The 24893-nt window shown below is 52.1% G+C and overlaps 12 protein-coding genes across 12 annotated transcripts; 4 read left to right on the forward strand and 8 right to left on the reverse strand.

Moving 5' to 3' along the window:
- Nucleotides 1-290: 290 nt before the first annotated feature.
- SCP_0104620 (predicted protein) lies at nt 291-1497 on the reverse strand (the record flags this gene model as incomplete). Its single annotated transcript, XM_027752694.1, has 3 exons — nt 291-1205; nt 1260-1412; nt 1480-1497. The coding sequence occupies 3 exons, from the start codon at nt 1495-1497 to the stop codon at nt 291-293; spliced, it is 1086 nt and encodes a 361-aa protein (XP_027608495.1).
- A 1028-nt stretch (nt 1498-2525) lies between these two features.
- Nucleotides 2526-4209, forward strand: SCP_0104630 (kinase-like protein; the record flags this gene model as incomplete). The annotated part of the gene is made up of 7 exons (XM_027752695.1): nt 2526-2538; nt 2591-2637; nt 2694-2882; nt 2938-3347; nt 3403-3733; nt 3785-4123; nt 4177-4209. 7 exons carry the CDS (start codon nt 2526-2528, stop codon nt 4207-4209), a joined length of 1362 nt encoding a protein of 453 aa, XP_027608496.1.
- Nucleotides 4210-4228: 19 nt separating this feature from the next.
- SCP_0104640 (Structural maintenance of chromosomes protein) lies at nt 4229-9803 on the reverse strand (the record flags this gene model as incomplete). Its single annotated transcript, XM_027752696.1, has 20 exons — nt 4229-4290; nt 4345-4409; nt 4463-4584; nt 4633-4677; nt 4730-4864; nt 4918-5129; nt 5180-5379; nt 5428-5537; nt 5587-6091; nt 6145-6821; nt 6871-7029; nt 7081-7158; nt 7213-7418; nt 7470-7614; nt 7670-7798; nt 7853-7960; nt 8013-8348; nt 8461-8577; nt 8629-8820; nt 8868-9803. 20 exons carry the CDS (start codon nt 9801-9803, stop codon nt 4229-4231), a joined length of 4539 nt encoding a protein of 1512 aa, XP_027608497.1.
- A 282-nt stretch (nt 9804-10085) lies between these two features.
- On the reverse strand, nt 10086-11986 carry SCP_0104650 (Probable uroporphyrinogen-III C-methyltransferase; the record flags this gene model as incomplete). Its single annotated transcript, XM_027752697.1, has 2 exons — nt 10086-10706; nt 10757-11986. 2 exons carry the CDS (start codon nt 11984-11986, stop codon nt 10086-10088), a joined length of 1851 nt encoding a protein of 616 aa, XP_027608498.1.
- Nucleotides 11987-12317: 331 nt separating this feature from the next.
- Nucleotides 12318-12982, forward strand: SCP_0104660 (Signal recognition particle protein; the record flags this gene model as incomplete). Its single annotated transcript, XM_027752698.1, has 4 exons — nt 12318-12341; nt 12393-12465; nt 12531-12640; nt 12698-12982. The coding sequence occupies 4 exons, from the start codon at nt 12318-12320 to the stop codon at nt 12980-12982; spliced, it is 492 nt and encodes a 163-aa protein (XP_027608499.1).
- A 267-nt stretch (nt 12983-13249) lies between these two features.
- Nucleotides 13250-16774, forward strand: SCP_0104670 (Uncharacterized membrane protein; the record flags this gene model as incomplete). Its single annotated transcript, XM_027752699.1, has 6 exons — nt 13250-13814; nt 13866-14489; nt 14542-14812; nt 14882-15099; nt 15149-15666; nt 15725-16774. The coding sequence occupies 6 exons, from the start codon at nt 13250-13252 to the stop codon at nt 16772-16774; spliced, it is 3246 nt and encodes a 1081-aa protein (XP_027608500.1).
- Nucleotides 16775-17995: 1221 nt separating this feature from the next.
- Nucleotides 17996-18280, reverse strand: SCP_0104680 (hypothetical protein; the record flags this gene model as incomplete). The annotated part of the gene is made up of 1 exon (XM_027752700.1): nt 17996-18280. One exon carries the CDS (start codon nt 18278-18280, stop codon nt 17996-17998), a length of 285 nt encoding a protein of 94 aa, XP_027608501.1.
- A 9-nt stretch (nt 18281-18289) lies between these two features.
- On the reverse strand, nt 18290-18481 carry SCP_0104690 (hypothetical protein; the record flags this gene model as incomplete). Its single annotated transcript, XM_027752701.1, has 1 exon — nt 18290-18481. One exon carries the CDS (start codon nt 18479-18481, stop codon nt 18290-18292), a length of 192 nt encoding a protein of 63 aa, XP_027608502.1.
- Nucleotides 18482-18554: 73 nt separating this feature from the next.
- Nucleotides 18555-19024, reverse strand: SCP_0104700 (hypothetical protein; the record flags this gene model as incomplete). The annotated part of the gene is made up of 3 exons (XM_027752702.1): nt 18555-18602; nt 18653-18921; nt 18982-19024. The coding sequence occupies 3 exons, from the start codon at nt 19022-19024 to the stop codon at nt 18555-18557; spliced, it is 360 nt and encodes a 119-aa protein (XP_027608503.1).
- Nucleotides 19025-19162: 138 nt separating this feature from the next.
- On the reverse strand, nt 19163-19711 carry SCP_0104710 (hypothetical protein; the record flags this gene model as incomplete). Its single annotated transcript, XM_027752703.1, has 1 exon — nt 19163-19711. One exon carries the CDS (start codon nt 19709-19711, stop codon nt 19163-19165), a length of 549 nt encoding a protein of 182 aa, XP_027608504.1.
- Nucleotides 19712-19917: 206 nt separating this feature from the next.
- SCP_0104720 (hypothetical protein) lies at nt 19918-20788 on the forward strand (the record flags this gene model as incomplete). Its single annotated transcript, XM_027752704.1, has 5 exons — nt 19918-20067; nt 20140-20291; nt 20347-20410; nt 20471-20510; nt 20574-20788. 5 exons carry the CDS (start codon nt 19918-19920, stop codon nt 20786-20788), a joined length of 621 nt encoding a protein of 206 aa, XP_027608505.1.
- Nucleotides 20789-21108: 320 nt separating this feature from the next.
- On the reverse strand, nt 21109-21504 carry SCP_0104730 (hypothetical protein; the record flags this gene model as incomplete). Its single annotated transcript, XM_027752705.1, has 1 exon — nt 21109-21504. One exon carries the CDS (start codon nt 21502-21504, stop codon nt 21109-21111), a length of 396 nt encoding a protein of 131 aa, XP_027608506.1.
- Nucleotides 21505-24893: the final 3389 nt, after the last annotated feature.

Consider the following 24893-nt stretch of genomic DNA (forward strand, 5'->3'; position numbering starts at 1 on the left):
TCCTAGTTATCGCCAGTGTTGCAGGACTAGTTGAGTGGTAATAGCTCGGCAAGATACGAGGCAGATATGACATCCAATCGTGGACCAGGGCTCGTGAATGAATGGGGCCAGGAAGTATTCGGAGCCGTGAATGAAGTCGTAAGACATGTCGTGTGGAACATGGGCAAGCCAGCGTGTGGGAAGTGTGTCGTACAAGCGGGAATCTTTAGAAGATAAGATAAAACCATGTGATGTCCATCACCGTATCTGGTGAGCCCGAAAGAGGCCAAGTAGAACCAGAGGTATCTGTGTCAACTGCTGCTGGCGTTGCTGGGCGAGTCGAATAGCTGTTCGACAAACTTCGAGCTGGAAGTTATCTTCGCTCGTCGGTGAGGCTGCTCGAAGCATGCGTCCAGCAGGGCGTCGTCCTCGGAGCCGAGATTCATGTGGCAAGACCAACCATCGGGTACCTCAGCAACCCGCAGAGTCTTGAATTCCAGAGCGATACGCCTCTGGCAGGAAGACAACTTAGACTTTAGTGCATTGACACTCGCCCTCCAGGACTCCGCAAGCAGTAGTAAAACACCTCCGCGCCGAGGCTTCCAGGCTACCACCTCGCGCGATCCAGTAGACGACGCAATTAGATGTGGAAAGCCTTCAGCCTGGATAGAGCTCCCTATCAGTGCGTCGGTCAAGATCCCCAGGCCACGCGGATCGAAAGGTGTCCTCTCTGGCGACCAGAACGTCTCTGTCACCGCCCTGTTGATCGCATTACTCTCCGCAGGCTTGATATACGGCTCGGTCAGCCAAGCTCTCCTCCCGCCATCATTTGCTTGATACCAGACTTTGCATGCTAGCCACTGCTGGTAGCAGGAGTAACATTGGCTGCTCTCTGGTTCAGCCAGGCGACAGCGATCGCACGCGGGTACCATAGGCGCAGGAGAGCCACGGATAGCTGTGGATATCCCAGCGTTTGCAGGGTTAGATGATGCTGATACAAATTTGGACACTGTAATGGGCGACTTGAGCACGAAAACCGGCGAAGGCGGTAGTTGAGGAGTGGGGATGGTCAGGGTAAAGGCAGGGAGAGACGGATCGAACGGAGCAAGCCTTCTCTCGTCGCGTAAAGTTTGTCCAGAAAAGTTGGTTGGCGCGACAAAGCAATTCCCTTGGTCTATTTGACCGTTAAGTACTAGTTGAGCCGGTTGTGCTTCCACGTTTGTTCCCTTCAAGCATTTGATGCCATCAGCAAACAACCAACGGATTGCCCATATACATACTTGGCGGACTTCTTCAAATATCACACCGGAGTCGGCATCCGATACTTGCAAGACCGGATTGGTATCCTCAGAGTCGGACCAGTCTGAGAAGGCTGAAGGCGCGGTGACGTATTGCGATGAAGTTACACTGCCATCTTCCCCATGAGACGAAAGCTTTGCAAAGGTTAATCAAGTCTTTCCATTTAACAAAGAATATGATATGTTCGAGCATCAAACTCACCAGCTCGTTACCGGTCATGCTATACGGATTTCTCGGAGGACAATTTGCAGCATGTTGCAGAGTGGACGAATCGATACCAGTAATATGCTTGGTGGGAAGTCGGGATATTCTCCTGTTGAATCGGCGAAGCTGTGTTATTGGAGGCATACTTGGCCGCACTCTTGTAGGATCTTGCTGACGCTGAAACACGGTCAGTATTAAGAACTGTGTCAAGAGGCACACTGACTTCCTCTACTGCAGTGGTAAGCCTGCCAATATTTCTATGCTATCCCATTTTGCCAGAGTCAACTCGATGAACCATGAATGGCGAAGATGTCAGTCACCTTCATCTGTCGGTATGACTTCAACGGATGAGGATTAGTTGTATGTATCTGCAAAGCCTGTTCAGTCGCTATATGCACCCAGATAGCCGGAGTCACAAACCATTCCATCATCGATCGACGGTGCGGAAAAATGAGTGGTCGGGTTGGAGGTAGTATGTGCAGTGCTCCGCTCAAGTAAAAGGTTTCATATGAGCGCAGGACAGCTATTACAAAGAGATGTCAATACCTTGTAGCAAATTTTGCTGTCTGAGGGGTACTGCATAACGGTTCGTCTGCCTGGTTGGTGGTATAACGTACGAAGTTTAAGCAGGCTGTCTATAAACTCACGAGACTTATTCCGACAACATGACTGGCGGTCAGATCTGGGAACCTCCAAAATCTGTGAGACAGACGTGGTCGTATCATCCACCACTTGAACCCTTCGTCAAAGTACCTGATGCTAACCTTCAGGTGAGGCCGAGGTCTGACAATATTGTTCAGAAACCGCCGGGCCTTCTCGAAGATAACCTTGAGCATAAGGGGCTGCTGAAGGGTCGCATTGACGAGCGGCCGATACAAAGGGCTAGTCGGACATGTACTGTAAGTACACTAGACAAGAAGAGAGTCACGTAGAAAGGTAGCCTCAACTTGAACCACAGCACGATCGGAGTTTGCACATGTTTGGTTGTAGTTTCGCTTGACCCTGTTGTATTCAGCTTCGTTGACTCACTGAGATACCGCAGGATGAACCCCACAGGTGTGTTCACCTGCGCAGATTCCTTCGGTTTCAGCACTTACCAATTCCTCAGGTTTAGTAGCGGCACCCGACTTCGAATTGGAATCTATTTTCGATCCGGTACACCGAGCGTCTTGTCCATTCTGAAATGTACCGTTGATACCTGCAACTTTTAGGACTCATGTAAGACTCTGGAAGAGAGTCCGGTTTCTTACGTGGTGAAGGCACACTATTGGATTGGAAACGACGGAACGCCTGTCCAGTGGTGCGCCATCAAAAGTTCGTCTACGCGTCCCGAACTCTCCAAGAAACCACACGACATCCTCAGAGAGCTGAGGATACTACAAAATCTATCACATCCAAACGTACGTTGCATATACAAGCCCCTAATTTGACGTGTCCAACAGACCCTTCTCCAAGATCATCGAGATTATCGGACATGGTTGGGAGCGTGCAATGAGTTCGATCCACTTCTGGATGCCTTTCATTCCTTATGAACTGTCCGTCCTGCTTTCTAGTCCTGCGTTTTCTCCTTTTTCGCATCCTGGATCTATACCTTCTCCATCTCAAGATGCGGGTCCAGACTCGAGAATATCGACCTTCGTACTTCTCGCGAAGTCCCTTATGTTTCAGATCATCCGTGGCGTGGGGTACCTTCACGATAATCACATCGCTCATCGCGATATCAAACCTCGAAATATTCTTCTCACAGAAGATTGTTCCGTGAAGCTGATAGATTTTGGCATTGCATGGACGGATACCAAAGACCTCGCACAACATGAGCTGTGGCCAGAGCCCCTTGGCGAGATGTGTTTTGACGTGTCTACGGGGTTGGTGTTGGCCTTTCATCTCCTACCTGTAATCTCACTACATAATGTCACCAAGCCCCTACCGTGCTCCTGAGCTGCTCTTCGGTGCAAACGCGTATGACGCTTTTGCGATTGATCTTTGGAGCCTCGGTGCAACATTTGCCGAGTTTTTTACACCCCTCAAACTGCAAGTTGAATACGAAGGTCATGCATGTGACGACGAAGATTCGGTCGAAGACGACGGAGATACATTCAAGGAACCTTTCATTATTCCTCGACAGATCTCTGCAGACAACCCAGACACGGTGTGGGTCCGAGAGTCGCTTTTTGATTCCACAAGAGGATCGATCGGTCTAGCATGGAGTATCTTCAAGACTCTTGGCACTCCGACAGGAGAGAGTTGGCCGGTGAGGGTCTACATTCGCATTTATTTTTCGTCCAGCTGAACGGAATTTCAGACGTTTAAAGACTTGCCCGACGCTGATAAAGTATCGTTCCAAGTTGTTCCTCCTGTGGGCATACAATCATTGCTGCCTAACTTGCCTCCGTTGAACGAAACGCGGGAGCAGACTGACAACACAGGTTCTCCCTGTTTGGAATTTATTAAAAACTTCCTGGTATACCCGCCTAACATGAGGCTAAAAGCTGGTGTAGCCTCCCAGCACAGCTGGTTTGCGGAAGGATTACCTCTCGTGTTGCCAAGTGGGTATACTTCAGAAGTCCTCACGGCCGTCGCCACCACAGTCTGGGAAGACAAGACCATAGGCGACTTGATGTTGTCTGTCATTTCCCATCCAGTGCGTCACCAGTCGATACAATAGCATCAGATAATGTAAATAATACAATGTAGAACATAAGTAATACCGTTCACTACAACGCATGACGAAATTCATGTGTACGCTCTATGATGCTCGAGCAACATTCAGTGGGATAGCATGCAAAGGCTGGTTGTCGATAGAAATACCTACGGAATTTTCTCATCAGAAGAGTACATCAATCAGTATACATGATTACTTACTGCGAGTGGCATTGGCGGTCTTGTATATACCAATGAGCCGATGGCTCAGCTCAAACATATCGTTTCTGCACCCACAGTCAGACCTCCGCTGTTTCGTGGATGTAAATGGATGACGCACCGAAGCGAAATAATAATAAATTGTGCGTTCTTCGTACGGTCCTTGATATAGTTGGCGACAATCGATACATTGCGAAAATCCAAAGCGGCATCAATCTCATCCATGAAGTACAAAGGCGTAGGCTGCCACGACTGTCAGATTGTATGTCATCCACTTCGCAAAGCTCTCACCTTGTAAACGTGTAACGCGAAGACCAGTGCAAGAGAACTCAATGTCTAGATGCGTAGTCAGTCACTTCTTACCTTGACGTAGAATCTAAGCTCGCACCTTCTCACCACCTGACAAATTGGAAATGTTCTTCCAGCTTTTCTTCGGCGGCATCACACTGAAGATGATACCCTCGGAGAAGGGATCCATGCTGTCCACAAGCTCCAACTCCGCGTTACCTCCGAGAGTAATCATCTACAATGATTCGTCATTATGAATCTGGACTTTCAGCAGTACGCTATGCTCACCTGGTACATCTCCTTCAACTTTAAGGAGATAGTGTTGAAGCCAGTCATAAATTCATCAAGCCGCTGTTTCCTGAGACCATCGTACTCTTGTTTCTTGGCGTCACGTAGTTTCGTGACTTGCTCAAGGTCGTGTGCGCGCTTCAAGAATTCTTCTTCACGCTTCCTGTAGTCCTTGAGCACACTGAGGTCCGGTTTTGAGTTCTTGAGTTTCTCTGAGACAAATATTCAGCCTCGACGAGTGATCAACGAGGAACAGCCATACCGTCAAGCAGCTCAGCATCAGCAATGAGCTCATCTCTCTTGAAAACAGACAGTTCCACAGCACTGTAGGTGTGCAGTTCGTAGGAAGGTGAATGTTCACGGGCATTCGGTTTCGGCGCGCCTCCTCGCTCTTGTTTCAGCGCGCCCTCTCCGGACACCTCTGGCTCTGCCTTCCCGTCCTCTTCATCCTCATCATCATCGCTGTGACAAACTTTAACAAGGAACGTGTCCCGGCCAAAAAAAGCTCACTCTATGTCCTCAAGCTTCAACTTATCGTGTTCGTCCTGCCAGTGTTCCAACAAGCGGTCGTTATCAGTCCAATCCTTCTTCGCGTCTGTAAGGCGTTGTGAGAGCTCCATCTGAAGAGCGCGTTAGTCTAAATATCTAGAAACAGATATGACCGCGTACCTCTTTTTGTCGGAACGCTTGGATCTCTTCAGTTTTCGTATCGAGCTCGGTCTTGAGGCTATCTAGGTCGTCCTTAGAGCTCTCCGCGGCAACCTGGGCTTTGTCAACGCTGATGCGAAGTTCATCCACATAGTCAGTGCATTCGGTGAGCTTGGCACTAAGGTCCTTAACCTCGGCTTCAACCTCCTTGATGCTCGCGCTGTTGGTCTCGATCGAGCTCTCCAGCTTCACTGTGTCCTTCTCCGCTTTAGCCTTTGCAACCTCCGCCTTGGTGATCTCATCGTTGGCAAGGTTGATGTGCAGGCGGATTCCATCGACCTTCGACTTCTGCGACAGCAAGCGCGCACCTCCGATCTCAAGGATCTTTTTCTCCAGAACCTTGATCTCCTTCTCAATGGAGCCTGCCTTCTCTTGCAACCCCTCCAGTTTTGCAGTCGAATTCGCAATCTCTTGCTCTAGCGCAGCAACTCTGGAGACGTCATCAGCGTCCGGTTTGCTCTGTGATCTATTGGGATATCGTGAGCTATCTTCATCATCAAGAGGAATTGGAAATTCTACTTGAGTTCACGGAGTCTCTTCTCGGCTTCAACAATGCGCCTGGCGCCAGTCCCGATATCAAGGGAGATTTTCTCGATATCAATGTCAAGCTGCGGACTAGATCTTGTGATGGCGTCCCATGCAGATTCCATCTCACGAAGCTCTTGGAGGCTCTCCTCGAGCGCCCGGGCGGCCTGTTCGCTATCCTGCTCGTACCTCCTGAGCACTTCGGGCGAGACCGCATCCGCCGCAAGTTTGGAGCTCATTCCACCTTTAGCGACGTGGTTGCCGCCTCCGGACATGGTACCCGACGAATCGATAAGCTGGCCCGCGAGGGTCACGACGCGCCACCTTCTCTGACCCCCAAAAGCGATACGGTTTGCCTGATCGAGATCGTTCGCGACGAGTGTGTTTCCGACGCCCTTGAAGAACGCTGGGGCGAAGCGCGGATCCTTCGGAGTGATTAGGTCAAAGAGCCTCGGCACGTTCTCCGGGGTGGGGATCTTGTTCAGCCCGTTGCCGGACAATTTCTCGAGGACGATGAAGGACGCACGGCCAACGTTCTGCTTGCGCAGGTATTCAATACATGCTTGGCCTTGTTCGACAGTGTCAACAATGAGGTTGTTGAGGGCTCCACATGCAGTGGACACTGCAACATCGTACTTGTCGGGAATTGTCCCCAAGCTGCCGAGACGGCCCTGATAGAAAGTGAGTCATAAGTCAGACATATATATCGTGAAGACGTACATGGAATCCGGAGATACGACCTGCATTCTTGAGGCGAGTCAAACTATCCAGCACCTTGTTCTGCGAGGTGCTAGCGGCTTGCGATGCCCTTGCCTCGTCGGTTTTCTGTCGTGAAGACGAGGCTTTGGAACGCAACTCCTGTACCCTGGCTCGCGTATCCTGGATGACAGGGACATCAGAGAGTGAAAGTTGTGTTACATGTCCACATACCTGCAGTTTCCTCTCCCCATCCTTGATCTCCTTCTGCTTATTGGCTTTGCTGCCTTTCAGCTCTTCCAGCTCCGTAGTCTGAGATATCCAGCGGCTAAGCTCCATTAAATAGACGAGATAGTATAACTATACCTTCGCGTCATGATCAGCCTGCAGTTTCTCGAGGGCTTCCTGGGCGTCCGCACGCGCGGCCTTTGCAGCCTCTGCCTTGTTGGCGAGCATATCACGCTCGCTGGTGGCAACATCGATTTCTGCTTGCTTCGCGTTGATCTTCGCGTTCCAAGGCTGGAGTTCCTTCTGCTTCACTTCGATCTGATCATGGAACACCTGTGTCTTGTCTGCAGTGGCAGTGATTAGCTAAAGTAGAACAGTACACAAACAATTCTGACCTTTCAGGCTATCTCGAATCTCTTCAAGCACTTTCTCTTCTTCCGCCAGGGATTCCTCGAACTCTTCCACCGTGGCCTTTTCGCTCACCATCTTAGAGCCGTTGTCCTTCACCGCACGGACTGCTTCGGCTAGTGCATGCTCATCCTGCGGTGATCGTGGATTTAGTGATCCAGTCACTATCGAATAACAAAAAACGAACATCTTGCATAGTCTTCTTGAGCTTCTTGGCCTTGCCGTTAGCATGTTTCCGTCGCTCCTCCAAGCTGACTTGCTGCTTCTCATGAACTGCAAGGTCTTTGACAGCCTCGGCTGCGGCAGCTTTGACTTCCTAACAACGTGGGGATGCATCAGTGCAAGGACAAGTACCGAGTGAAGGACGAACCTCGTACGCAGCAGTACGTTGCGCGTAATGCTTTTCAAGCATTTCCAAATGTGTGATGTCGTCGCGGTTCCGCTCCCGCTCATCTGCGAGCTCCTTCTCGGTCCGAGCCTGGGCCCACCTCAGTGAGACTCACAGTAAGAGACACTAAACTCATATTTACCATGACCTTCTCATACTGCTCCGCATTCAACAGACACTTCCACAGGTACCACTGCCACAGGCGCGAGAGCGCGCGGACGTGCTCGTTCTGTAGGCGGAGGTACTCCTCGGCCTCGCGCTTCTTCCCCTCCAGAGCTTTCCGGTCGCGCTCGACGATGCGCAGCCTATTAAGCTTCTCCACACGGTCCTCGGCGTAGCGCTCCATCTCGACGAGCGCCTCGTCGATCGGCGCCTTGTACTGTGACGTGCCGATGATATCCTCGAGGTACTCAAGGAGACCGTCTTCGTGCTCGGTCGCCGCCTTGGGCTTCATTTGCGCGATGGATTCAACTTCGCCCTGCAAGTTGATGTGAATAAAAGACATCCGAGATGATCACAAGACATGCCTGGAGGATGAGGAAGCGATTGTGGTCCAGATCGATCCCGCGGCCTTTGAGCAGCGTTTGTACTTCAGTGTAGTTACTCTGCCGCCCATTGATACTGTACCTGCTGGCGTTGTTCTTATACGCGGTGCGCGCCACGACGAGGTCGGAGCCAGGGACAATCTCGAAGGCATCGCGTCCGGGCTGTTTACCAAATGAGTATGATCCGCATATGAAATAGGACATACAACGTACCAGATCGGTGATGTCGCGGAAGTGCACTTCCACACTGCAATCATCAAGGTCGGGATGCCGCGCAGAATTGTGAATAAGCTCGGAGAGCTTGCCCTGCCGCATCTTGGACGCACGGTATCCGAACACGAATAGGAGTGCGTCGATCGTGTTCGACTTTCCAGACCCGTTCGGACCGACAATGGATGAAAACGACTGTACAAAAATGAGCCTCACTTCACTGAGCACAATGTCAAACATACTTTGTGGAATGGACCAATTTCCTGCCTGCCAGCGTAACTCTTGAAGTTCACGAGGGCCATCTTGTGGATGACTAGGCGAGACTTGGGGCCCTGAGGTTCCTCTGGCGCAGCGGGTTGTGATTGAGAAAGTGGAGGGGCCAGGTCAGGGTGGTCTAGCAGCGATTGCTCTTCCTCCTCAACTCCAGACTTAACGCCGTCGTCCTCTGGCTTTGATGCCAAAACTACCTCAGCCTCCTCTTCCTCGGCATTGGCCTGAGCTTGTGCCGGCTCGTCTGCCTCGGGCTGTTCATCTACCTGCATAGTTTTGCCCTTAGGACTTGATCGCGGAGCCTCCTCTTCATCTTCTGAGATCACCACCGCCTTTGTTGCAGGGACCCTCCTACCCTTGAGTGGTTTGGGAGCTTCGTCGTCAGAAACCTCGACAGCTTTTGGCTCTTCATCATCTGAATCCATGATTTTGGCCCTTCGAGATTTAGGCGGCACTTTGGCGGCACGACTGGAGGCACGCGTGGCGCCTTTGGTTGTGGTCGCAGGCTTCCTGGACGAAGCCCGCTTTGTCTTCGTGGGCTGCACTTCTTCCTTCTCGTCCACATCCACCATTTCCACTTCCTCAGGCTCGGGTTCTAACGACGGACGCGATTTTTTCGCGGGTGGAGGGGCCTCCACCTCCTGTTCTTCATCTGTCTCTGGTACTTCTTCCAATGACTTCCTTGAGCGCGTCGAAACCCTTCTCTTCACCGTCGATGCAGCGCTGGAACCTGTTGATGTCGATCTGCGCGATCTGGCAAGAGGTTTGATGTTTTCTTGCTCGGCCACCAGGGGCTCTGGCGCTTCGGAGCGTTTGCGCTTGGGAAGGGGTTTCGCGGGAGGGGGTTTGGGTGTCTCTATAGGCTCCATAGATGCGCGAGTCGAGCGACTCGACCGACGGGGTGGCATTGCGGTTGTCTAGTGGCCAATCGAGGTTGGTCACTAACGAGTTCAACGAAGTCACGGCGCGCATGTCGCGTCGCGTCACACAAAGCACCCAACACGTGATCAGCGCGACGCGTGTCGCCCTGCTGTTAGGCCTACGCCAAACCTGGGCGAGAAAATCAGCCGTCCAGCTGTAAACTGATACCAGTTAATATTAAGGATGTTATCAAGCTCACCACTCATTTCCGACAACCCACCCATGAGTACATTACAGCATTAATAAATATATCACGAAGTAGTTCTCCGTCACAGATCTTTCCATCCAGCATCTAGCCCATCATCAATCCGCCATCGTCTATCTTCTAACCATGTCATCAGCCTCTCCTCGTCTCTTTCGGCAGCCCCATCATCGAGAATGCTCACGTCGCCCTTCCCCCACAGCGAGAGCACCGACCAACCCACCACGAGCATACCCGGCGGACGCTGCTCGCCAGCGCTCTCCAGCGCAGCCAAGATGTCCCGTAATGTGGAGAAGATCACCCGCTGGTCCGGCATGGACGCGCGTTCGATGAGGGCAATGGGCGTGCATGCAGGATACGAAGCGCCGTTCCGCCGCGACGAGGGCTGTTCCGCGCGGGACAGCAGGGTCTCTAGAACCTGCGGTAACCGCGCAACGCCCATCAAGATGACCAGCGTGCGAGACCTCTCGTATCCCGGCAGCCTCACTTCTTTGCCCTGCCGCCCCACGCCTGTGCAGACGACAAAAGACTCTGCGGCTCCGCGCTGCGTGACGGGGACTCCGGCAAACGTGGGCCCTGCAAGCACAGAACTGACGCCTGGAATGACGATCGGTTCGAAGCCGTGTTCACGGAAATACAACACCTCCTCGCCCGCACGCCCGTATACAGTCGGATCCCCTTGCTTGAGCTATAGACATACATCAATGCAATTTACAGGGTGAAAGCCATTCAACTCACCCGTACTACTGTCAAGCCGCGCCCCGCAGCCTCAATGGCAGCCTCCATCAACTCGGACTGGGCATTGTCCGCATTACCAGGGAATTTCCGCGCAATGCGCACTTCCACTTTTGGCGAGATGAGTGCAAGTACTACGTCGGGTACAAGCTTATCAGAAAGGACGAGGTTCGCGTGTTTCGTGAGAACCGCATACGTGGCGAGCGTGAGCAGAGAAGGATGGCCAGGTCCGGATCCTACCAGAAAAATCCGACCGCGACGTGCAGCGGGTATCGCCAGCGAGTGCAGTGAGCTTTCTCCGCCGTTCTCAGGGAAAACTTCGGCGGGCAGATTCGACGAGGCTGTTCCTGGGAGGCCATGTCTTCCATCGAGTACTCGGACCATCTCTTCTTCCGTCAAGCCAGCGAGCTTCTGAATCGGCCAATATTCGCTGACTTGCGCAACCCACTTCATACGCCTTCGCGCACTCTCCAAAATAGTCTCATTGGCGCTCCTCGGAGGTAAAGGGACGTTTGGCGTCGACGCCGTCTCCTCCTCGTACAGCCCCACGTCGCCCTCTTCATATACAGCCTCGTCCGACGTCTTCGCAAGACTGCGCAGTTTCCCAACCTTGGCAACAGCGCCGCCCGCCTCGCGAGCCAACTTTGCGACGATATCTCGCCGCAGGCGGCCAGCTAAGCGACATCCTTGACCGTTGGTAGTAACTCCAATTTGCAAGGGTGTTGCAAGCCCAGTCTCGGTGTCGTAAAATCGGTGAGTCGATAAGAAGGAGAAGTCGCACAGGTCAGGCATATCGGTAACATTGATATGTATGTTGCGAGCGCGACAGACACGGGCGATCCGCGCAGCGGAGGCACGACTGCGACGCAGGAAGGGTTCCGGCCCGAGGATCGTGTCTGTTACGCAGACAAAACGGAGTCCCTCGATACCAGAAACATATGCATCTACTGCATCAGCTTCATGATCACTACCCACCCCACTACCTGACGTGCAAGGCAGATCATCCCAATCCACGATGGTGAGCTGACCATGGCTATTGCGCCATTGGAGCTCGCTACATGCGGTCTGAACTCCACCCTTGGCAAGAATTATCACCCTAGAGTCTGCTTCTAACGCTGCGAAGGCGCGAGATGCTGCCAAATTGTTGGACCCTATAACCAGGACAGTGTGTTTTTGAAGGCGGAAGGATAGTAAGAGGGAGGCGCCACCAGTGGGAGCGAGGAACGAAGTCATCACGAGCTTTATAGCAGTTTGTTCTCAACCTGACGGGATTTGAGCACGAACATGGTAATCTGGGAGCACAAAATCACGTACCACCGCCACACGAACTCTTGAGGGATATGCTGCAGCGAGAAAATGAGTTTGCAGTGGATGAGAGGAATATCAGCGCACAGAGGTGCTGTGCCGCCCTTTTGTAAGAACAAGCCGACCATTTTGTGTACCCTGGAAAACATTTCGTGAGCAAGACGCGAGCAAGACGTGACTTTGATCCGTCACTAATCACATGACAAGCCGGTCTGTGACAGGTGTCATATTCGGACTTGGTGTCCATCTCCCAGCTTCAATGCAGCTGGTCGACCACGATACAGTATGTTTCCCTCCGGAATAATCGCAGAAATTCTCTGAAGACTGTCTCCAGTTCCTCAAACGATTGACAGCACTTTTTGAGTCATCGAACGGGCGGGGGTCAATATGGCTCACTCATAAGAGACGTGCGTACATGTGTTATTCCTCGCACGACTCTCAAATCTTTACTCTTACATCGCATGGACTGCAGTAACACATGACGGCGAGGATGCGCAGATGTCCTCTGCCGATGATGAAAATAAAGAATATCCATGTTTAATTCGTGTGACTGATGGCAAAGAAGCCAACTTCTCCACCAGAGTGAGTTACCTGTTCTCCTTCTCTCCTGTTCACTGATCCGTATATTACATGATACAGGTTCAACCGGATGAACTCGAGAAGTTCCACTCCGCGTATGGTACACTGCTCAAAGCGTCGATGACCACGCTCCGAAAGCGCGACAAGAAACGCGAGAAGCAGAGAGCCGAGGAGAGCGCTCGCCGCAAACGTCGGCTGGCCGAGGAGATTGTCATAGAGGGTGCCAAACGAGGGAATGGGCGGCGGAAGCGGCAGAGGAAGCTCAAGGCGACTTTGAAGCTGGAAGAGGCGCGGAAGAGAGCTCACGATAGGGAAGAAGGCAAGACCAGGGTAAAAGGCACATAGCGGGTTTTCCATCTGTGTCGTGCATACGTAGGTCGTGCGACGGTTTCCTTAGATACTGTATAGTTGTGCAGATTGTACCGATCTATGTAAGTATGTTCTCGGAGATGTTGGAGTCGAAGGACGAGACTCGGACTGGGACTCGGAGCGGCAGGCATTTGAAACGTGACTTCGGAGATCACGTGTACGAGTGTGGACTCATGTACCTCATGCCCATTGCCTACACACCTTTTCTGTCCTAACCGTCTCTGCGCAGTTTATCTTGCTGTGATGCCCGTTCTGGCACCATCACCAATAGCACCCATTGAACCAGACGTTTTCGACGACGATGACGGCTGGCAAGACATGCCGGTGGTCCGGAACGATGAGTTCGCTAGCGGCCTTGACGAAGAAGACCAGAGGAAGTACCACTACGTTGCGCCTGAAAGGAAGGAAAGACCATCTGGAGGGGCAGGCAACGCTACTGGGAATCTCTTGGATGTGGATTACCAGGGCCAGGAGTGGCGCTCGAAGGTGGACCAGAACGAGAGCGAATATACTCGTCTGCGGGTGACCGAGGAGGATGAGTCGGATGAAGTGCATCTCCGAACGAGATACCTCTTTGACGAGGACAAGGCCATGACGCCGCTTAGCCAGATGCAGGCGACCAAGGACCTCCTCACCGAGGCTCAGCGCGTAGCGTACGTCGGTCTCTGTGCTCTGACCAGCCGCGAGATGTCGGACTCGTTAAAGCGGGTAAAACGGAAGGAGTTGAAGAAGGCAATTGATAACATGGAGTTGTGGGCGTTGAAAATCATGGGTCGGTTGTATTATCATATGGAGCTTGCAACTGAAGGTGAATAGTGCATACTGTCTAGATGGATCCCACACTGAACAAGTCCGATAGAACAGAAGATGATTGAAACTTTGGCGCTACATGGCATTCAAGCTAAAGACCTCGTACCATCCCTCATGACCACCCGGACGGTCGCGAATCCGGAGTATGATCCCGCAGAAGCTCAACGACAAGAAGAGGAACGGGCAGTGTCCGATGCAGCTCGACTGGAGGAATTAGAGGGTGACTCTGCCGACCTATCGGAGACTAAGACATCATCGCAAGCCGCTTCTGCAGACAGCAGCCCTGAGGTGCCTCCGCCGATACCTCCAAAGCCAGTGCAAACTACGGCAAAAGTCTTAGAGGATACTTCATCAACTGTGCCTGGTGTGAGCACTCATCTCTCTGCTGCAGACAAGAACGTCACACTCGACATCCGATGGACCATTCTTTGCGATCTGTTTCTCATCCTCATCGCCGATAGTGTGTATGATGCGCGTTCCCGAGTGCTGCTAGAGAATGTTGCGTTGAAACTCGGTCTCGGATGGCTGGATGTCGTGAAGTTTGAGCGGCGTGTGACAGAAGCGCTTGAAATCCAGGAGGGAGTGGAGAGTCTTGAACAGAAAGAGATCATTGACGGCGTGAAGAAGACTTCTAAAAAGAGGCGCTATATGATGCTAGGACTTGCTACGATAGGTGAGGTTATTTGTGATATTCTGTATATTCAATCTTATCTTACACAAATCAGGCGGCGGTCTGGTTATTGGTCTCTCTGCGGGTCTTCTCGCACCCGTCATCGGCGCCGGTCTTGGTGCTGCCCTTACCACAGTGGGTATAACCGGCACCACCGGTTTTCTGGCGGGTGCGGGTGGAGCTGCTGTTATAACAACTGGCGGTGTATTGACTGGTTCTGGTATTGCTGTGAGGGGCATGGCGAATCGGACGCAATATGTCCATACATTCGATATCCTTCCATTACACAATACCAAGCGTGTAAACTGCATCCTCACGGTGTCTGGGTATGTCCTTAGTCCAAGACATCGCTCGGCGACTTTGACTGACCGAGCTTGAAAATAACTGGATCCCAGATTCATGAACGGCAAACTAGACGATGTACGATTGCCATTCAGCGTCTTGGATCCGGTGGTGGGAGATGTATTCAGTGTGTTGTGGGAACCAGAAATGATTCAAGAAACAGGCAGTGCGCTCAAGATTTTGACGAGCGAAGTCCTGACACAACTTGCCCAGACTGCTTTACAAGCTACTGTTATGACAGCGCTGGTGAGTGCGTTACAGTGGCCAATCAGTAAGTCTCTCAGAAGTGTGGTTATGACACGGCTTATTCTGGCTCCTAGTCTTGACCAAGTTGGGTTACCTCATCGATAATCCCTGGTCGAATGCGCTGGATCGTGCACGCGCTGCGGGTCGTGTGCTGGCAGATGTGCTCATCCATAGACATCTCGGCGTTCGCCCAATCACTCTCATTGGCTTTTCTCTGGGCTCCCGTGTCATCTTCTACGCCCTCCTTGAGCTCGCAAAGCTGAAGGTGTTTGGCATTGTACAAGACGTTTTTCTCCTGGGCGCCACCGTTACCGCACCGTTACACACATGGCTCGAAGTGCGTTCTGTCATTTCGGGTCGGTTCGTGAATGCATACGCACGAAACGACTGGGTGCTCAACTATCTCTTCCGTGCAACGAGCGGCGGTCTCAACACTGTTGCTGGCCTGCGTCCTGTACAAGACGTGCCTGGTTTGGAGAACGTCGACGTCACTGACAAGATCGCAGGGCACATGAGTTATCGCACATTCATGCCTCTAATTCTCGATCAACTTGGCTTTCCTGTGTCGGCTGATTATTTCGATGAACCGGTGGTACGTCGCATACGTGTTCAGATGATAGCGACCCCGTGACAGTCTTTAACTCTACTAGGAGCCCGACTTTGAGGGAGAGCGGATAGTGGTCCGGGAGGACGAAGACTTGAAGCAGAAGCGATCATGGTTCTCAAGGAAGAAGCAGCCACCCACGCCCACCTCACGTGTCTCAAGACCACCGTCCGCTGGCTCATTTTCGTCGATTTCGCCACACAAGAAGACACTCTCACCGCGGTCAAGTGTTGACGACGACCTTCCTCCGCGAGAGGCGGCCCCTCCGCCTCTGATACCTCCGACAGCACATGGTCCGGAAACGACGTCTAGTGAGCCGCCTGTGGCAGATGGTTCTGACATATCAGCGTCCAACATTCCCGTCCGCGCTGGATTTAACTTCGCGGCGATCAAGGAAGTCATCGGGGAATCTGAACGGAAACCCGAAGAGGTGCAGATACCTGTTCCACGTCGACTTCCCGTCCCCCATATTTCCGAGCCCACCCATCGTTCCGAATCTGTCCCTCTACCCATATCCGAATCACCAGAACCAATACCAAGGATACGGGCATCACTGGACTTGCCATCGATGGACGATCGGGATGAGCCAGTCGCTGGCCCGAGTTCAATTTCGAACAGTGATTCCACAGCAAGGTCTATGTCGCTGAATGACGTCCGAGGCCAGGAAACACTGGCATCACATGACACCGAAATACCCGCATTAAACATAGAGCCATCACCTGCATCTGAAGCTCCTTCTGCCGTACTGTACGAAGCAAGTAACAGCTCGTTTTGGCCATCGGAGCAACCAGAGCAGCCGCCGAGATACAGCTCTTACAGTTACCGCCCGACCTCCAGCAATTTACGGTTGAGAGAAACGCCTTCCTTTGGCGTTAGCGGGCGGTTTGGCGGTCCATCCACGTCCTACATTCTACCACCACCGGATGATCCGTTTGCACAGGGCACTTCATTGTCCTTCGGCGGCATGGATGGATCAATAACGTTTTCGCCCTCATCGCTGAATATAGAGCAGGCTCGATGGGCTGGCAGCACGTTGAGCAGTGACAATGCAAAGAAATCTGCAAGCGTGCTTGATCTCAACCCATGGCAGAGTTGATGACGACTTTCGCCTCTTCGTGAGCTCCACCAGTACTGATACCGACCTTCTTTCCCTTCTTATTTTTCAACGCACATCTCACGTCCTCTCATATACAGCACTCACATCACATCGATTAGACTATGGAGCATGTATCGCAGGTGTCATACAGCATACTTAGTGGTATCGCAGACTGATCGAACGATAACACTTGTCAAACCCGGTAAATTTAGTGGTAAGAGTATGCAAGCTGTGCCCACTTTTGCTGATGCGCCATATTCCCTGAGCGCACATCTGGTTCTATGAGGTGCCCTCGCCGTGACTACTCCGCAACTACGTTTGAACCCGTTGCTCATCTATTTGCTCCAAGAGAAGGTATAACACCGAGATGCGAGATTCGGAACTCCAAGCAATCTTTTGTTTGTGGCGCCTGAGATCGCCGCAGTCCCTTTTGGTGGTATAAAAACCGTGCGGCAGCCCTTATGTTCGCCCAAGTGTCAGGATGTATCTGCATTCGAGCCTACAGAATTCGGCGGACGTGTAGTATTAAGCCTGGGGCACACACCTAGCACCAGAGATACAAGAACGAGCGGACATTTGGAGAGGTTGAACTGGAACACCACATGGTATGCGCCTGACCTACCGCCTGTTCGCACCCAAGAAGGAAGCATTTACATGCGACCAGAAGTTCATCTGTATACATTGAGTCCAGAACTATTTTACAATGGAACGCAGGAATATGTCTTAGACAGCGTACAATATTGTGCATGGGTTCCTGCTCATAGTTTCCGAGACCTGATTGTCTTCGGAATGAATGTGGTGGTTTCTCACGTATCGAGAAAAATAAACTTTCGGTGTATCGATGACTGCTTGTCGGTGTGGGAGAGCTTCAAAAAATAGGGCTCTCGCCAGGTCCTCGAGGACGTGAACGAAATGCCTCTCGTACGCTTTGCACCTTGAAAGAAGCGCCACGGAGATGATTTGATTGTCAGTATGAACATCTTGGCGTTGGCCGTAGAATATCAATTTAATTGCGAAAGGGTGTCTTACATTACAGCATGGTTTCTTCTCTCACTGGCATAACATTCCATTCCATGAGCTGATCTATAAATGACTGCGAAGGTTGCAAGGTACCGACCGTCAACATACATACTTCATCTAGACCAGCCAACTGACGTACGTGATGTTACACAACATAATGGTTCGATTAGCTTCGGGCGGTCTATCCGAGTCATCGCGACTTCAAGCTTTGAAGTACTTCGAGTCGAGGCGCGGGCCCACTGCGTTCAAGCCCCTGCTCATGGACTCGATGAAGGTCAGTTCCGTGCCCGACATTGCACTCCTTCGCTCAAAAGCCTCCAACTTCTCCTCCGTGTCGTCCCCAAACTCCTCAGAAAGCTGTCGCACAATGTGTGTGCGGCTAAACCCCGGTTCACCCGACATGTGTTTGACCATGTACTCCGCAGTTGGTTCGCGACCCTCCTTGTCAGCTTTGGACATCGCACTGCCGCGCAGGACACGGAACATGAGCTTCGTCTACTTGTACGGCGTGTAAAACGGGACGGCTCGTCCGCGCGAGTCAAACAGGAAGTAGTCCGCCTTCTTGTCGGCCTCGATCAATGTGATTTGACGCAAAAGCACGGGAGAGCGTTCGTACTCGCCGTTCGCCTTCACCCCAATGGTCGCAATATCGTAGTAGCCATCAGAATCGGGTACAAGGTCGTTCATGATGTCAGGGATTTCGGGGAATTGCCAGAGGCTGTCGCCTGCGGTGCCCCGTAGGGCGTTGGTGTGCACCGTCTTACCACAGTGCTGATTGTGCTTCTTCCAATCTTCTTTCTGACATTGTCTGGTAAAACACTCAGCTAAGTTATCAAAAGAAAAGTGACAAATACGGACTTCCTGAGAGCAATAGTGGATACTGAAGTGCAGTTTCGACTTGCATGTACTGCATACCATGAAGCGCGTGTCCCGTCCAAAGTCTTCTGGGCTCTTCCCGCAGTTCTCACAATGAGTGAGAGGCTTGTCCCGCAAGGTCGTGAATGTCTTCGCCATGCCCCTGGCGTTAACTGTATCGCGCTTCACCAAATTCAAGACAGGATCCATTTCCTTGCTTCCATTCACGATATTATCGATTACCGACAGAACCGCATCTGTCACGAAGCAACCTAGTGTTGCGTCGTCAGCTCATTTACAACTGCTACGCTGCTGCACATGATAAAACGCACTGAGGAATTCGTTCCGATTCAGGGTTAGACATCTTGTCTTCATCAAAAAGTGGTGCAGGACAATTGTCCACTGCATGCTCCCACCACTCGTCAGGGAACAAGAAAGGCCACTGTGGGTCCGATGCATGTTTTCCTTCATCATAAGCGGTAAGAAAATCAATGAATATTTGACCTCTGTCTTTCAGGAAATTGGACGAGGTAATTTCGGGACATATAACGCGACAATATTGCCAAGGAACGCCCTTCCACAAGTGCCCTCGATGCCCGCGAGCAGGTGGCGCTTGCGCTCAGATTCCTCTAAGAGCAGCCAGATAGTGTCAAAGTCACCCTTTTGCATCATATCTTTCAACTCTCCGCCTGCGGTGGGCACTTGCCTATGGAGGACTAGCTCTTGCATATGGTGGACAGTTCGCACGCGTTTATTCGGTGGCACGCGTAGCCAGAGCTTGCCTAGCACGTTGAAAACCTCGCTCGCCTTCGCTATACCCGCTATGCACTTTTCCCGGTCCTTGTTCCATTGCGTGCTATTCTGTTTTATGTCGGTGATGTGCGCGTTTGTGGCCCAGTGAGAAGGCCGAGTGAAACGATCCATAACGTCGTCCTCTGCCGCGCCGTCTGCAGCATGAGAGGTCAGATGAGAGGATGCGTTGGCAGCGTCTTGCGCAGCACGAGTAGCTGTGTGTATTGGGTGTGTGTGACTCGTCATGATTGGGGGTGTGCGACTCGTCATGATTGGGAGGGTGCGGCGCGACTGGCCGCATGTGCATCGGCCCTCGCGTATGCGTTGTTGTGGATTGTTGAAAACCCAAGCTCTTGCCACACAAGCGCAAACAACGCGCCTGCAACCCGAGGTTAGTTCAACTGACAGGCCAGCTGCCTCGTTCTCCCAGACTCTCACAATATCCTCTTCTTTATTCCTCGATAAATTCACAATCAATGCGCCGCGCACAAAGTGTCAGGCATTATGCTCGGCCGTCTCTGGCTCTCGGAGCGGACGATCTGGGCATGTTGAAAGAATCACCAGACGAATCTATTGAGGACGTCCTACGACGCCAATTACTTGAGAAGGACAGGGAGAACGACAAGGTACATCGATCCTATTCTGCATTACTGGCAATTTTGCATACTATGCACGGAGGTTCTAATAGGGCAGTGTAGCTGCAGACACAAATTCAAACCCTGCAGGCTCAACTAGCCCAGCGACCACCTCTGGAAGCAGTTCAAGCAATGCAGAAGGAACACACCAACCTAGAGATTTTACTGCAGGGAACACAGCGCGAGAATGAGCGGTGTATGGCTGAATTGGAGAGGTGAGCGACGTTGTGCCATTGGGAACGCGGTCATTCCTGACAAGTTCGCATTCAGGGAAAGGACTCGCCAGAAAATGTTGGAGAGAGAACTCGAGAGATTGGCTGGAGCCAACTGGCAGGTACGTCAGGGCTCTTGCCCCAAGCTAGCTGCGCGCACATGTCATGAACATGTACGACAGGCAAACCTCGACATCACATCTTCATCGGCCGTTCCTACCCGTGCGTCGACTTTCCTTATCCCACAAAGACCTTAACTTCGACCGCCATCTGACATCAATACAGGACATCGCAGCGGGACTCAATCAAGCATTTTCGCCCAGGCTCAAGCATCGAAACAAGAAGCCAGTACAACGCAGATCGAACAGGTCCGCCTATTGATCCTTGGCATGGAACAACGGTTGCAGTCGCGCGAGGAGAAGCTCCTCCAAACCGTCGAGCATGCCGAGGCGGAGGGCTCGCGCTTCGAAGAAATGCGGAAGCAGGCGTTGACCGCCTGATCGTGAGATGCATCCGGCTATTCTTCCATGCATAGTATCCCTCGATCTTTAGTTATTGTCTGTGTGTACAGTATCGGACGATACCCTGTTCTGCAATACCTCGGTTCGCGCAATCCAGTTGCATACAATTGTTATCGGGCAGTTGCGCATGGTCTTCAGGACACTGTACCTACGAACTCATGGAGATGGGCGGCCACTTAGGGGCAGCGCGAGCACCGACCCGGGTAAATGTCAGGCGGGACTGAATGTGTTTCAAACCGAGGCCGCGGATCCCTCCCGACCCAATCATCTCTCCCTCCGCAACACAAACGAGTAATATGTCAGGCCTTCGGATCTTCGAAGCCCTGAACAATGCACAAAAGCGAGCGCGGCACCCAACTAACTCGCATGCGGAACCTCAGCGGGCGCCTGGCAGTAGACGGACCGGTACGACGCATGATATCCCAGCGTGCAGCGCTCGAGGACAAGAAGCCACGCCCGAGAACAGGAAGAAGCATCGACAGCAGACGTTCCGTCGCTTCCCCACCGCTTGATGGGTGGGTGCCGCAGCCGCCCCCCGCGCTCCGAGCAAACTCTGACCCTAACGGGGACCGTGGCGAGATATGGCGCAAGGCGTGCACACTTACGGCAGACCCGCTGTCCTCGACCCGCAGCTCCAGAACCTGCCGGTTCCCCCCAATGGAAAGAAGAGGACTAGCTCCGCTGAGAGTGGTCATGATGTCGAAAACGGGTTGAGATCTCCACCGTATGTCCTCGCTATTGAGGTCAAAATTGTGAGCGCGTGTCTCCTCCCTTCTTAGAGATGGCGGATGAGACACATGCTAGGGATTGTCCATATGAATCGCCTCCGATACTTCGGACTACAGGTTGACGGGTATGACGGTGGTGCACACCTCTTGGCTGACCACAGACTGGCCATGCATCTAAACCAGGATGTCAGCTTGCAAGTATTGTTGTATGTGACATGGACGTTCATGAGAATGGCAAATGGCTCGAGATAAGCAAACCAGAGGATATCCTTTGCGCCAGTCGCGGCTGGCTTTGGTAATGGAGCAAGATTCAAGGGCTGCGCTGAAACTAGACCGCTATCAGTGAGAGTCCGAGGACGATGCGAACACAAGGGCAGCGCTACGTGAAAGGACCTGGGATAAACAAGAACAGGCAATAGCTGTACTCCTCCGGATCCCAGTGTGGGGAGAACATAACACAGAAATGGATATATGAACGCCTAGAATGGACTCACAAACCAACTTGAAGTCCGCGACGACGGAAGGTGCAACCAGCAAGACCATCAGAGGCAAGGCACCGCATAGATATCCCACCGGCAGTGCGTATTTGAAGCCGCGCCAGAAGATGTTCGAGCTTCCAAAGGAAATGCATGACGGCAGTTCGCAGACAACTACAGTATGTAGGGTCCAGCGAGGCGTTATGCAATGTGTACGACGGAAGGTATCACCAGATGACTGGGAGAAGGATCTCCCTCGGGTGGTTGAACTTGTATCCCATACCACTGCTCAAAGGTCAATTGCTAAGGTTTGTAGCACTCTCGCATCCGGAAGGTGGGTATCAGGGCACTAGAGAGTAGGACTGGCAGATCATCAAGTGACCCTGGCAAAAGTCAGGTAGCTCTGCCATTAGGAGTGCTACCGAGTTTTGAATTCTGATAGCCCTGCGTCATGGAAGCTGAAGCCTGGGGGCCGGGGTAAGCAATCGCCAGTCATCACGGGACGGCTGCCGTCTCAATCAGGTTCTACGACGTGTCGAATTGAAATGTGTTGTAGTTGAACTGCGCGAGCGTGGAACGTTCGTGCTGAGGCCTACTCAGCTTGCGCGCAGAAATCGGGAGGTCATCGGTGACAAGATGGGGGTGTACCCTTATGACTCGACTCAAGTAACACAATAGGCGACAGAACGCGCATCAGGTGAGCAATGGAGATACAGCGCTCACCTATCCAGATCACACAGAGCGAATTGCTAGTCAACGCGAAGGGGGTCACAGTGGACCGCGGTCACGATGTGCAGCCACAAATTTGGCGGAATCGCGTATCGGTCAAAGGCCTCTTGCTCAGAACTTGCGCTATATCTGACGACAATAGCGTCAGCGTGGCCTGATCACCAGTACAGCGTCCGACTGAACAGCACGACTACTCACTGAGAAAGGAAACACGATGATGGAACATATGCAGTAAAACCGGCAGAATCGCCATCTACCATGCAGGTGAACTAGGCGTCGTCCATTCATTCTGATGGAACACGGTGAGCGGCCCATCAGCAACATTGAGACACAAGAATCAAGAAGATGAACGAGGTTGGGGTCTGCACAGCGGCTGAGAGTCAATACGCGATGGCCGACTAACCTTCTACATGCATGCGTCTCGTCTTACCGTGCCAATGGATCTATAGCCAAGCAATATTTGTTCGCTATAACGGCCGGTGGATAGGAAAATAGCATGCAGATTGTGTCACAAGCTAGAAGGAGTCGCTATCATCGCACCTAGTCCGCTCAATGCGTGTCATGAAGCCTACCGTTCGCAGGCTGGCCGACACCGCCGAGTTCGGGCACCTCAGTCAGTTTCGGCAACCGAAGACAGAAACAAGTTCTCACCGAAGGGGTCATCGCACACTCCTTAAGCGCTTCTCCTTTGTCTGCGTTTTGACGCAGTTATCATTTCCGATATCTGTGTGATCCGTGAGCAGCATCGTTGGAGCCTCAGGCGCGCGACAGGGATCGAGATTTGACCAACAGAGAAGTGCAGCGACGAGCGCCGACGTTTGTCCAACACCAAGGAGCGACAAAGAAAATTTCCACTGATTGTAGTGGATCCAGCTCGAAGGTTCCTAAATGCCGCTTCAGTTGCCTACGGAGAGAGCAGCCAGACATACCTGCAAAACGCTCGTATGATAAGCGTAGGTCGATCGAAGTTTCCCCACTGCACCTTGACACTCAACGCGGAAGAAGCCATCGGCGCCAAATCGATACTCCATCATGCGGAATCGTAAAAACAACTGACACGTAAGGCACTAGCCAAAGACACCATACTGTGCATGCAGCGCCTTCGTCGCCGAGTGGGGACGTGACGCTCGAGAATTCTAGGCCTTCCGAAAAGCGACCACCGAGGCTTGCATTCGTGATAGACGCAACTCTTCGCGAAGGACGCACCAGATTATCTGATAGGAACTGCATCGCCAGAAGTGCTAGTTCACCTGCACAGCCGCAGAGGTAGGAATGGGCCTACGGACCAATAGATCTAGATGGAGAATCTATGGTAAACAGACGAGCCCAGAGACATATTTGGTAATTTAGCACACCAGCACACCAGATTATCGACAAGGGAGCGTGAATTGAGGATACACTTGCCCTGCCATCTCCACAAGGATGCGAGCGTCCGATAAGATGAGCTCTTGACATCCCCATCAACGAAAGACATCAGTTGGTCATCATGTCATGAACGACATGAAGTGTCACGGTGAACAACGTCCGAGCGGATGAAATTCGAATACGGATTCCGCATCGCTGTTCAACAAATCAAGTAAGTTGTCTGCCTTGCGCCGAGCGGCAATCACGAATACTAGAAACGAGCTTAGCTCATATGGCATGGGAGAACGACGGGCCAAGAGACATCTTTGCGGGACAGGAAAGCGCGCGTTTCTGGATGTGGAGGATGCGATGATGATGGCAGACCAAACTGGAACACACGGAGAGACGTGAATCGCATCACCGAGCACAGGATACGACCGTAAGTGCGGCGCACACAAATCATAGTGCGCCTGTGGACATACCGTGTTTATTTTCTGAGAACGCCACTGCACTAATCTAGGGATGTCCAAGCATCGAGTGCATTCCCGCTGGAAAAGCTCCCTGTACGTCTTTTAAGTTACCTCGCCTCAAGGTACCATAAGGCGTGAAGTATCGTCGCACGCCGTGGGACCTGGCATGCCAGTTCATTGTCATAGCAAACGGACTTCAGCACAGCACCATGAGAGTGTAACGTAGGATGCCCATACAGATAAGTATGTATGCAGTTGTGAGGCCGAAAGAGCACGGTGACGTCTGACATACGTAACAGACGCCGGAAATATGAAAACCTACCGAGTGAGAGTGCAA

This window comes from Sparassis crispa (assembly GCF_003851025.1).
Source record: "Sparassis crispa DNA, contig_000000F, whole genome shotgun sequence".
Classification (NCBI taxonomy): Eukaryota; Fungi; Basidiomycota; class Agaricomycetes; order Polyporales; family Sparassidaceae; genus Sparassis; species Sparassis crispa.